Source organism: Stegodyphus dumicola, chromosome 1, assembly GCF_044657685.1.
Source record: "Stegodyphus dumicola isolate Sdum_Otavi_A_Nest chromosome 1, ASM4465768v1".
NCBI lineage: Eukaryota > Metazoa > Arthropoda > Arachnida > Araneae > Eresidae > Stegodyphus > Stegodyphus dumicola.
Genome location: NC_140768.1, coordinates 239,093,658 through 239,107,119, shown reverse-complemented (window position 1 = coordinate 239,107,119; position 13,462 = coordinate 239,093,658). Strand labels below are relative to the sequence as shown.

Genomic DNA, 13,462 nt, shown 5'->3' with positions numbered 1-13,462 from the left:
TGTTTACTGATAATCGTGATTTGAAATAGACTACAGTGATGACCGCATACACATTAGGGCACGAATCCTGTAATGAGCTCTATCATCCAGTGTTCATTGTAGAACGTCATACTGGGCGATAAGCAGGCGCTTTAGAGGGGGGCGTCGTAAGTTATTATGGGTTAGCTATTGAGAGTTTCAGGTATTCTCAGTAGCAACTGCTATATGAGAGAAGATGTAGAGGCTGAGGTCCTACCATTTATTCAATACACTTCTAAAGTTACACTCCAATAAGGTGACTTCTGGCCACATGCTGTCCGGAATGTCCGTGTTTTCTTGGCAGCACAACGAATATTGTTCATTCCCTGGTTTACTAATTCGCCAGAAATGTCGATTGAGCATATAGGAGAGATAGTCAACTGGCCAGTGGCTCATCACATTTTTCTAAAAGTCACTATCAATGAGTTGTAGATTCCAACGACGAGAAAGCATAATGCCTAACAGACAGTATACCAGTAATACAACAATCTCTCATTCGATGCCGTGACTTGTAGAAGCACTTATTTTCATTGATGGATGCTTTGCAAAATGCAGATTTCAGGCCAGTGATTTAGGAGTATTACTCCTTAATTTTAAGTCCTTAATTTTTCGTTGCACTTTAAGAGTAATACTGGCGTATGTTTCTTTCTAGGACGAAGATTTCTTCATAGCAGTGGCGACTCGTAATAAGCACTGTGGAACTACAGCACACTCTATTTCCACTTATTATTATTTTTAATATTTAATATAGTGTGCCCTTTAGTCTTTAATTCTTTCTTTATACTTTTACAATGTATAATCCTTAAAGTCAGTTGCCATCCCCCGCTTTGTGAAAGAGGTACGAAAGTCTTTATTTGGAACTGCGCGCTTCACAGTTCCAGCGACGTGGTGTTTGGCTCTTCTCCGCATGCGCATATAGAAGCAAGCACACGAGCCGGGTAGAGAGAGGAGCACTGTCACTCTTGCAGTGCCGAAATTCTGGCATGTTGCTGAAAAACGTGATTTCTTTTTACTCTGTGCGTGTGGTATTCCTCCACAAGGTGGAACTTCATCATACGGATCATAAACAGAGTTCGTGAAAATTTGCAACTTTTAAAAAACTGCCTTACTGAAATTCAGTCAACATCAAATGCAGATCAAACTATTGCAAAAGTAACAGGAATTTTAAAATATCTAAATGGTGATAATTTCAAGTTTTGGTTAGAGCTTTTTTATCAAGATGCCTCATGTTGAAATAATATACAACTTAATGCAATCCAGAGAAATTAGTGTGTTTAAAGTTAATGAATATATAACAAATTTCAAAACTGCTATTTTAGAATTAAGAAACTCAAAGTACTGTGATAATTTTTCAAAGACGCTGATGGCAGAAGCTAAGGAAATATGTAACTTTATACTAGGTATTGATATAATGCACAGATATTCTTCCACTAAACACTTGGCAGCTGCTAAATTGTTTAACAAGAAATGCTTAGTTTTAGGAATGAACATTCTACAGAAGAAATAGTACTGACCATTATCTAGTGATATATCATAGTACTGTGAAGTATATCCAATGATTAACAAAGAAAAGCTTGAAATTGAACTAAAAGTATTCCATTGTAGGTCTGATATCCATGAATACTTCAAATTAATTGAGACTGAAATTTATCTTCGAAAATAATCTAGATGATGTTCTTAGTGAAATTACGAAACTGATAAAAATTCTCTTGAGAGTTCCCATGACTACATCAGAGGCAGAACGTTGCTTTTCAACATTGAAAAGAATGAAAACTTTTCTAAGAAACACTAGGAATTTAGAAAAACTAAATGCGCTTTTGCTTTCAATAAAGAAAAATTTCCTCAGTTGTCATCCAGAGACCAAGGAGAAAATTATTGATCTTTTCGCTCAAATTAAAACAAGAATAGATTTCATTTTTAAATGAACAAAGAATAGACAACTGTAGCAATTTTGGTTAAAGTAATTAAGAAATGCTTAATCTTTTTCTTGTAATATTTCATGAAGTTTCAAAATAAATTTTCTTTTTATACATGTTTGTTTCCTTTTACACAATTTTAAAAAGAAGGTTAAATTTTTTTGGAACAGCACCCCCAATAATTTTAGCCACTAGCCGCCACTATTTCATAGTGTTATAATTTTCATAAATGGGAGTGTATAACTGTGTATAAAATACCTTTTATAATGTATGTAGTTTATGTAGTAATATATGTAATTTATGAATTTATATATGTGATATCCAATAAGAGAAAGATTCATATACCAGACTGCTTAATAGCATGCATTAAAATTAATGCGGAAAATATAATATTGTAGCTTTCTAAAATGCATCTTTTACAAAATAAATTTAATTTAAAATTAAAATTTCCTTACGAAATTTCTGAAGAAAACTAAAAATCAATTTTAAAGATTTTTCAAAAATCATTAGGTAAAGCAAATGATTTTTTGATTTCGTGATATAAAAAGAAATCTGAAGATTTACTGAAGTAGAAAACAATGGTTGTTAAGAAGCTTTATGAACTCCCATCATTTTATCTTTATTATAGCAATTAATTTATTTTCTGTAGTGACTTTTAATAATATATCTATTAAAACTAATCTTATTTCATTGCATATGTTTATAAAATTATTTTTAATTTGAAAATTATAGTATAATTTTCTAAACATTCAGAGTTTCAAGTAATTATTAACAAAAGCTTTCAACTATAAAGCAAAAACATTACAATGTTTGTTATTATTTTGTCTAATCGCAAAATATTTTGCCATTAGATAGTACTTTGGCATCTATTTTGTCTTTTTTTATGGAATAAAGAAGTTATTAACATAGATAATTTATAACTGCTTCTATCTAACACAATTTTAGTGAAACCGAGGATCTAATAGTGATAATAAACCGAGCCAGAGACTTAGTAGGACCTATACCTAACTCTGTTGTCGATACTTATATCAAAGTATTCCTTCTTCCTGACAGATCTACAAACATGCAAACAAGGGTAATTATATTTACTATTATTATTATTGTAGTAATTATTATTAGTATTCAAATAATTTTATACTGCAAGTTTTTCATTTATTTGTTATAAACTGCTTATTAGATGTTTAATTTATATGAAAGATGAACTATTTAAGAATAAAATGTGTTACTGAAATTGCATGAAAAATTAATCGGCTGTGAGGAAAAATTAATATAAATCTTGCTTACTAAGAAGATAAAACTCATGGGAATATTATTTAATGTAAATCTTGTGCATTATTCAGGTTCACAAGGTGTTCATCTCAGGATACTCCTTAGTATAAGCTCAACTTTCAATAGCATATTAATGTTTAATCAACAGTACTTCGATTAGTATCAATATAAAAGTTCGATGTATTAAATGCGTGGTATAAATATATTAATACATTCTTGCATTTTAATATATATAATAAGTTTCATAATATTAGTGGAAGCGTACTTAATCATATGAATTATGCGATGTGGAAATTAATTACAAATTTTAACTATATTATAATTTTCTATGAAGTTAATTCTAAATAAACCCAAGTAGCACGTGACGTAGCAAAGACGTCGCACACTGGTATGAGAAATTACAAAGTGCTGGTGATAGCTTTTATGACATAGCTTTTATGAGCGAGTGCGTACTTTTTAATTTTCACTTCCTTGTCACAAAATACAGTATATACAGATATGAAACTTGGTACAGTACCTAGATAATTTTCTCTAATACTTAATGTCTATTATCTATGTGAAATTCTTCAGAAGAATTAAGAAGAAAAGATTGGAAAACTGTTATTCATTAAATGAAAACTAGTCAATATTTACACATTTAACTTATTTAGGTAATGAATACGAATAACTCGTTTGAGTGTTATCCCGATTTCCTGCTTAGAATAATCCTTCACTCTTAAAGGAATCATTAATGAAACTTTTACTTCACTAAATTAAATTAATTTTTTATAATTACTGAATTTAATCGTACATTTATATTGTTAAAGGTGTAAATGTATATTTCTTCTTCAGTCTTGAATAATGCAAAATGCTAAACATGCTTTCAAAACTCTGAAAAAATTATTTTTCTTACACAATGTCTCTTTTACATTAAAAGTTTTTTTTTTTTTTTTTTTTTTTCTTTTGCGTAAATTATTCAGGAATTAAAACTATTCCAATTCTTCATTCTTTCAGGTTCAGCGCAAGACCAATAACCCACTCTTCAAAGAAAGGTTCCTTTTTGGGGTGGATGAAGCGGATCTTCCTCAAAGGTCGTTATTGTGCACTGTGTATACTTGTGACAAGTACACAAATTCCATGATGGGAGAGTGCGAAGTCAAATTATCTGATCTTGACCTAGCGCAGCCTTATCTAGGATGGTTCCCAATTATCGACTCAAATCAGGTTTCATTTTTATTTTATTTTTTTTTTTTTAACTTTTTATTAAAGAACTCTTCACTAAACGAATCCAAATTTTTATATCTTTCGAAAACATCTAGAAGTAATTAGTTTTCTCAATATTAGCTCGAGAGACTTGATTCCGTGGTGATGTTAATGTCATAACCAATTTCAAACTATAAGAAAATACATTTTAAAATTTGAACAGGTTAGTTAACTAATTATGGGAAAGTATGTTGTCTGCTTTAGCAGGAGTGCACTTGTTGAAGACTTTCTAATTTATCATCGTTGAAATGCATTCATTCTTATTATATCTAATTAAAGCGACGAAACCTATTAAAGTAGCCAGCTCATCCTAACGGAACCCTTAACAAATTACCAGTATTGTTCAGTTTTATCCATTGGATCATCTTAACAAAATCAGGGACCGTCTGGCTTTTGTAGTTTTCGAGGCTCTTAATTAGACATACTCCTTTTAGAACAGCATTTACATTTACGTGTTTTCCATTAACCAACTGACTTACGTGGTAAATGTGCTTGTCAAAATAATTAAGTTATTGCTGACATATTGGGTCCTTGTATTCGCGTGTTCCTCTGGGAGTGTCCATACATTCAGACGGCAGAGCTTATCAAATTAGCCTCTGGTGTGAAGAGCTGAAGAAAAACATTGTTTTTTTAGACATCTTTTATATTATTTCAAGATTGAGAACTAGCCCACCAGTGGCCGAGCGGTAAAGACGCTGAACATTGGTAGTTCGGTCCGAGGTTCGAATTCCGCGAACAGGCTGGCTGCATGGGCGTTTTCATGGTTTTTCCCATGTGTAACGTGTATACGAGACAGTTTCCCTTAGAAAGTCCTCCACGAAGGCATGCCTCCATTTAAGCAGATAGCCCTAGTGTGCTTTGACATAATTAAATAATCCAGTCCTAGATTGAGAACTAGGCATTATAAGATATTAAAAATTCGCTCACATCGAAGTGTTAAAAGTCCATATTGCAGAAATTCTCCTTTTATTGAATTCACTGTAGAGCATCTGTCCTGTAATATTAGCGGAATTTCAGAATGTTATACTTAACGTTCACGGGAAAATTCATACTATGGAAAGTTTCTTCATACTAATCGAGCTGCCCTAACAATTCATGGATTAGTTTCACACTTCGTGGGTATAAAAGCAACCAACCAATAAATAAGAACTGCGGATATTTTAAAATAAATGAAAGGTTTATTCAATTTCGTTATTTGTAACAAACATAGTCCTAAAAATCTTCCTTTTCTGCCATGAAGTTACAGATGTTTATTTGTTTCTTAGTTTTTAATGGATTTAGCAAGTAAGAACTCTTTAAATTTTAATTTCATTGTATTATTATTTTTTAAATCACTCGCCTTATTAAATATTTCAAAATACACTAACTTTATGTATGATAAATTATCTCTATTAATATATTTATAAAACTTCTAAGATCCCCTCTAACTTGAACAATATTTACTTCATATCGCTTTCCGACTCGAACTTTATGTTAAGTCAGAATATCTGTAAGTATTTTGGAAGTATTCGAAGCTTGTTTGCTACATTAAAATAAAACTAACCGTAAATATTCCAAGGACATAAAAATTAAAATATTTAATAATTCTCTGCCGCTTTATTCACAAAAATAACAAAAATGTCCATCGAAATCAAAAGATTAAATAAGCATCTAGCATAAAGCATTCGCATCTAGCGAGTATATTAGTATCATTATCATTACTGACAAAGGAATCTAAATTTGATTCAAAAGGTTGATTTAAAAGCCTTTTGATTGCAACGTAACAATTGCAAGAGCTGCCATGAGTGAAGTTTGACTTTCTTAACTTTTCTTACGTGAATTAGGCTTGCGTTTGAAATGCAATAAATATTGTTCACCTCTTATCTTCAGGCGTCATCATCTTTGGCGCCACCTTAGAATCGTTAGGCTTTTGGTGAGCAAGAATCTTGAATAGTCAGCTGCGTCATCGCCGACAATCAAACCTCAGACATTCCAACGGCATATGCTGACAGTTATATCACAAAACGTCATAAAGAGAAATGCCTTTAATTTTTTACGAAATGCAATATACTCATTATACATCTAATTATTACTTATAAATAAACTCATCTGGTACAAAATTTATTATTTTTTAAATAAATGTCAGTTTTTGTAGACATCTGTTTTGATTATATTCCATGTTTTTATTAAAATATTTAATAATTATAATTGTACTTGAACGAAATCTCTAATCCCTAAATTTTCGAATTAGATCTCTATTCTTTACCCTCATCTCAAAGCGAAGAAAATAAAAAATCTGATTAAATTAGCAATAGAACAAAATTTAAAAGAACATTATATCCGGAAATAATTCTTAAACTTGTTTAATGGATCTTCGTTTGTGTTTCATAATTGCTTATACTTTAAGTGAACAATTATAAGCGCAAATGAAATTAATAAATACCTTTTCTTAATTTCAAACTTTTTAACTATTTTCTTGATAGGGTCCTGCAGAACTAGGCGACATTATGTTTTCTTTGAGTTACTTACCTACCGCTGAACGCCTAACTGTAGTCATTGTCAAAGGAAGAAATCTGCGATGGAAAAAGACACCCAATTTATCAGGTAAGTACTAACCTATTACCATCTATTTAAAAAATCTGCTTAACTCATCAGTGATGTATTATCGCCGGAAACTGTTTCGTTGTTTCTCAGTAAACTATATTATAAACTGTATTAACATTTATGAGTAGTTATTTTTGGAAAAGCAAGGAAGCCCTAATATTTCGACTCATCACCGCTTTTTCGGGATATTTTTGCTCAGCTTCGCTATCTTTTATTGTTCCCTTACCCTTCCATTGATGATACGAGGGGGAGTCAAATGAAAACCATAATTATTTTTTTTAATATTATTTATTGGTCACACAGGGTACAGAAGTAAATCACTTTTCAACATAGTCCCCTCCTCGTTCAATGCAAGTCCGCCAGCGCTTCGGAAGAGCCTGAATACCTGCAGAAAAAAAGCCTTTTGGGCGACGACGCAACCACTCGTGCACCGCGTTGCGTACCTCTTCATCGGAGTGGAACTTCCTGCCGCCCATTGCTTCTTTGAGCGGACCAAACAGATGGAAATCGCTCGGTGCGAGGTCTGGCGAGTAAGGGGGATGTGGGAGGTATTCAAATTTCAGGTTTGTCATGTTTGCAACCGTTGCACGCGTCGTATGGGGCCATATAACATACTCATATATAAACGGCATAACGGACTAATATATAAAATGATCCCTCTCAACGTCACTAGAGAGATGCTTCTCCTTATTTAGTCGTTCATCACCAATAGATCATTTAGCATCAGGTGCGGTTATTACTACTCTCCAAACAAACAAATCCAAACAGGTGTTGCTCAGGGTTCAAATTTAGGTCTCCTCTTATACCTTATCTACGCAATGGATTTTCCGTTATTTGATAATAATAGCAACTGTATCGCAGCATGTTATGCTGATGATACAGCCATCCTCTCATGTTCTCTCAATCCGGAAAATGTCAACGCATATAGAGGCGGATGCGTGAAACAGAACATTGGTGTTGGAAGTGACGGATCAGTATAAATGCCTCTAAATCCCAACTATTACTTTTAGGGCGCCACCGAAGGAAAAATGTAGATGTCGAGCTGACCTTATTCAACGAAACGGTTCCAAAAGTCAGCAAAGCAACCTATTTAGGAGTTCGCTTTAATTCCACCCTGACTTGGAATCCACATATTTTCACAGCCATCGGGAAAGCAACTGGGGTTGCTCGAAAGCTTAATTCATTTATTAACCCATCATCATCATTAGACCTATCAAGGAAAAAGTGAATTTATACAAGTATTCTCCGGCCTATTCTGATATATGCTTCACCGGCGTGGTGTACTGCCTCCAAAACTGACTTTCTCAAACTGCAAACATTTCAAAACAGCTTCTTACGAAAGATCACAGGTGCACCTTGGTTTATTCATAACGAAGATTTGCATAAAAACCTCGAAATTGAAGATATAAAATGTCACATCAGAAGGATAAATAATATTTTTTTTTACTAAAGCAGTCACTAACGCCGTGTACACTACGCAGACAACTTTAAATATGAATTGCTTGACGAAGATTTTAACTTAAGACCATATGCCACTCATTTATTTACATTTGACATTTAATCTTACCATAATCTCACATCTCAGTGCAGCACCAACACGGATCATACAGGCAAGAGCCTTATTTTATACACTTCCTTCGGGAAATTCCCCCATTAGCGGCAAAATAAATAAGGTTATACACGCGTGGTATACCCATCATGGGGCAAATGCGGTGCTGGTAAGAGCGCGATGAAATTCGTGCTGGACACCAGCCTAAAAGACTAACATCGTAGTATCTTGTGAACGGAATTCTCGCATTTTATACCTTGTAACTATGCTTTTGACATTTACGTCGCCATCTGAACGCAACCTAATAGTACCTTATGAAGGCAGCCAAATTGCAAAAGTCGTCCCGTATTGTAATACTGCCTCCTTCCAACTGCATTATTAAGACGATATAGTTATGTTCACGTTTTGGCCTTGAAGTACTATATTCGGGTTTCACTCGGATCTCAATCCGGCCCCTAAGGTCATGGACTCAGCAATGATGCATTTACCACATTCATCACGAGATGGCACCACCAAAGAGTGACAGTAACCAGCGAAACAAAGCGGAGGCATTTGCATGACTAGCGTCTACATCCCAAAACGGCAGCCTACGAGAGAGGCGATTCTATTATTTTCATCGGGGAGTAGAGAAGTTAGAGTTCTTGCACACGCCCTCTTTCCCTAGAAGTGTGTGTGTGATTATGGCAAAGCTTCGAGGGCTATCTGCCTAAGGGGAGGGATGCCTTCGTGGAGGACTTTCTAAGGGAAAACAGGCTCGTAAACGCGTTACACATGGGGAAAACCACGAAAACGCCCATGTGCAGCCAGCCCGTTCGCGGGATTCGAGCCTCGGACCAGTGTTCAGCGTTTTTTACCGCTCGGCCGCTGGTGGGCCTCTTTCCCTAGAAGAGCAGAAAGAAAACACGCGAGTTTCACAGTTATTTTTCTATCGCGAATGTCTCAAATATTTTCAAGAAGATTACTTGAGAGATGTGATTTAAAGTTTGTAATAAGAAATGTTTTTTCTATTCATAGCAACTTGTATATGTTTAATGTAGATAGAGTGTATCTGAATTAAAATTGAGCCATTTAAATCATGATTTTAATTACGTGATTAAAAAAATTATTGCATTATTAATAAATAGCATTTTAAGAAACAAAAAATATACTCCCTCTGTCTTTTCTTTCTGATTTTTCTTTTCCTTACTTTCTCACTATTTATTTTTACTATCTTTCTTTACTATCTTAAACTGCATATAATTGTTAGTTTAATAGTTTAATTAATTTTGTTTGCATCATCATTATAACAGCCTTTTTGCGTGAGCCTAGAGCAAAAATATTTCCCATTTACTCATATCTATGTAGGGCTGATGTATACTCAAAATGTGTTGAAAATCGCTATCAATGTGTATCTGGGTTTGACTGAAATAAAATAAAAAGTGCTGTTTTAATAAATAAAAAACAACATACAATCGAATGCCTTATAACTGGGTATATTCAACCATGCACAAAAATTTATTTATTATTGCTTCATTTGTTTTACTTAAAAGTAAACAGATATATTAGTGAAAAATAATTAAATAAAAAGAGAAAACAGAAATAAACTGTGTTGTCAAGAGATAATGTATGCAGTCATTCCTTAAGCTAGATGGTTGAGTGGTGATTGTCACCAGAGTACCTGGGGTCGAGGACCCTACCTTCGTAGAATATGTACGCAACTTCGAATTTGTAAAGGAAATAATAGTTCTATACAGAAGTTATAAACCATAATTTAAATAACATTTTTAATATACATTTTAAGTCATTTGCAAAGAGCGAGATTAAATAATTAGAACAAAGGTATACCTAGACAATTTGACAGACTTGAAAATGCTCCGAGGCACTATTAAGCGCTTCGAACTAATGACGTGAAGGGTAAGTGTGAACCAGACATTTACAATTGTACAAAGCAGAGTTATTAACAGTAGTAAGCATGTAAAAACAAACATCAAAGTAATTAAGTAAGGCTACTAATAAATAGTAAAATTTATGGGCATGTAAGAGTAATCAGCATAGTAAATAAGTAAGCTAATGTAGGCAGTCATTTCTTAAGGACACTGAAGTGAAATATTGCTTTATATGTACTTGTGCAATGAGCAATAATAGACTGTCCAATAAATAATAAAATACTCGACTCAATACAATAACATCTCTTTTTAAGGCGAATCCCTCTGGAAAGTTCTCCATGTAGATTCCTAATGCGGTCCTCCATGCACATGCCTAATGTAGTGATCTTTTGAGAAATACTTTCCAGATAAGACAGATTTCTTTGGAAAATGTGCCATCTCCCGTATGCAATCATTTCTCTATGATTGACCACCTCACGTGAAAAGATATTCCTTTTTCAAATAGAAATTGCCTTAAAAACCGCATCGACGACAGTAAATGTTTTAAGCATTATTTAAAAAAATATCTACCCTTTCTAATTATAATAAATAATGAGATAATTCATAATAATAATAGTTAATTATATGATAATTATGCATTCATAGAAAAGTTTTCAATAATATAATAATGAATTATAAATATTATTTTTCATTAGCAATGTATTGTTTTTTAAATATAGTTTAGAGTTATGGTTTACTGTTTTTTTTTTTTTTTTTTTTTTTCAGTTCAAACAATTATTTTGAAATTATCTCTAATTTATTGTTTTACATGTAGTTTTTAACTACTAGTAAACTTCGTTTTAAAAGATTTAAAATCTTCTGAATTTTAAATAAATAAATGCAGATTTCTAGGCGTAAATTGCCTATTGTGCTCTACATCGCAATCAGAAAAACTGCCTAATACTTCACTTTGCAATTTTCTGAATTTCCAAATGTAAAATGCCTTGCTTCACTACTCCCCGATGAAAAGTACCTCGTAGACTGCCGTTTCGGTATGTAAAGACTAGTATTTGCTGAATAACAGATAGAATTTAACTTACAAAATGCGCGTTTTAACAAAAATATTACTACTTTTTCTCACTTCATACGTATTAGTACAACTACCTTGGCACAGTTTGGCGGTTTGACAGAAGAAAAAGGTGATTTAGTGAATGTTCGGATTGCAATTTACAATGGGTATGATTATCTAAAAACTGTTATACACATGGCAGCCAAAGTTTGGTCCTGCTGAGATCGTGACTACTAAAAATTTGGCGATTTCTATTAGTTTGCGATAATACATAAAGATACCTTTTTTTCGAAACGGTTTATAGGATGCGATTGTTTACTCACCACCACCACCTCGTTATTCTAATTTTATAAGTGTTCCTTTTGATTCTGCTATCAAACAAACTAAATCTCTTCAACGATAAATTTCGAAACAAATTCTTGGAGTTTATATGAATTAATAATAAAGTGGTTTTAAACTGAAGCTAAGCAGGCAGATCTGAAGAGAATTAGCCGAAGGTAAACCTTAGACTGGCTTTAGTTTTATATAAAGTTTGTATGGGATTCGAGGCAATCTAAAATATGCTCTGCTTCTTCAAGGTGTGAAATTCATTTTGTTAGACTCGATTGAAATATGTTGGAACTTTTCCATAAAAGCAACGTCCACCTAAGGTTGAATTCTGCGTTATTTTAAAAAAAAAGTGGAATGTGAATTTCATATGTAATTTATATTTAATTATTGCTTTTTAAGCATCTATATTTCTTTAATTTGAATTTTGTTTTATTTACTTTCAGAATTCAACCCCTTTGTAAAAGTTTACCTCCTACAGAATGGCAAAAAATTCGCAAAGAAGAAAACGTCTGTTAAAAAGAATGAAAGGGATCCAAATTTCAATGAAGCGATGATCTTTTCTGTGCCCTCACACGCCTTACAGGTAAAAAATTCAGACCTTTGCTTAAAAATGTGTATGATACTGCGTAGGGAGTATGATACTGTACACAATGCTGATCTGAAAGCTCAGGAAATGCATAGATGGTGTATATCTGCCACGTAATGAATTTCGTAATGTTATTTTTTAATTCATTGTTTTTCCCTGCTTTACAGCGAAACTTGATTGATATTCTTTGGTCAGGCTTCAAATCCACGACAACAGATGCCCACTAATTAAAAAAAAAAAAAACATTGATTGCCTAATTGCCCAAAAAATTCTACTCATAAGCAAACGATGTTTTAGGAAAAGCAAGTTTTCTTGAAATTGATTGAAAAAAATTAGTCTGAAAAATCTGTAGACACACTGCAAAAATGATTGTAAATTTCAAAATTACCGAGGAAGCATGATTACTAATATCTATTTTTGGAATGCCTAAACGAATTATATGTTGTTTTCTCCAACAATATATGTATATTTCCGAAATTATGGTCAAAGCTCCAAACGAAGAAATAAGAAAAATAGAAGCAAATAGTTAACTGTAGTTTTTCTAGTAATCGTAGTTTAAATTTCGACTAAGTATAGCAATTTGCAGAAAAACATACGCAGTCGACTATTTTAAAAATATTACTTTTTTAATCGATTGATTTTCTGTGTATAATCCATAACTTATCAAATACGTAAAGTAATGTTATGCTACATTATCATATTTAATTAAATTTTTAGTATTTAACTTTCATCTTTATTTGGTTCCAGCCGTAAGACATATCTACGTATTCACCGAAGATAATACTGGTATTAGCTGAAGAAGCCTAAAAAGTTTAAATTGAAACAAAAAAAAAAAATGGCCAGAGCAGAATCAATTTAATTTTTCATAAAATTTCACTGAAATAGTGATTGGCATTATGTAATAAAGCAAGACCTTTATTTACTGAGAGTTTTTTAACTATTATCAGGCACTAATTCAGAAGTCAAACAACAAAAATCAGCGTTATATTTTCAAATTTTCACAGGACTAGTTTCGATGGTGGTTCGGTAAAACCATCGAAACTAGTCCTGTGAAAA

At 32.8% G+C, this 13,462-nt stretch overlaps 1 protein-coding gene across 3 annotated transcripts in view; it reads left to right on the top strand.

Annotated features, from left to right (window-relative positions):
- The window catches only part of LOC118180668 (synaptotagmin-12-like), a 172,855-nt gene that overhangs the window by 135,026 nt on the left and 24,367 nt on the right, over positions 1 to 13,462 (top strand). For all 3 annotated transcript variants that reach the window (XM_085826703.1, XM_085826707.1, XM_085826711.1), the window contains 4 exons: positions 2,880 to 3,009; positions 4,197 to 4,406; positions 6,908 to 7,028; positions 12,264 to 12,403. In XM_085826703.1, coding sequence (XP_085682829.1) covers positions 2,880 to 3,009; positions 4,197 to 4,406; positions 6,908 to 7,028; positions 12,264 to 12,403 — 601 coding nt within the window. The remainder of the gene's footprint in view (positions 1 to 2,879; positions 3,010 to 4,196; positions 4,407 to 6,907; positions 7,029 to 12,263; positions 12,404 to 13,462) is intronic.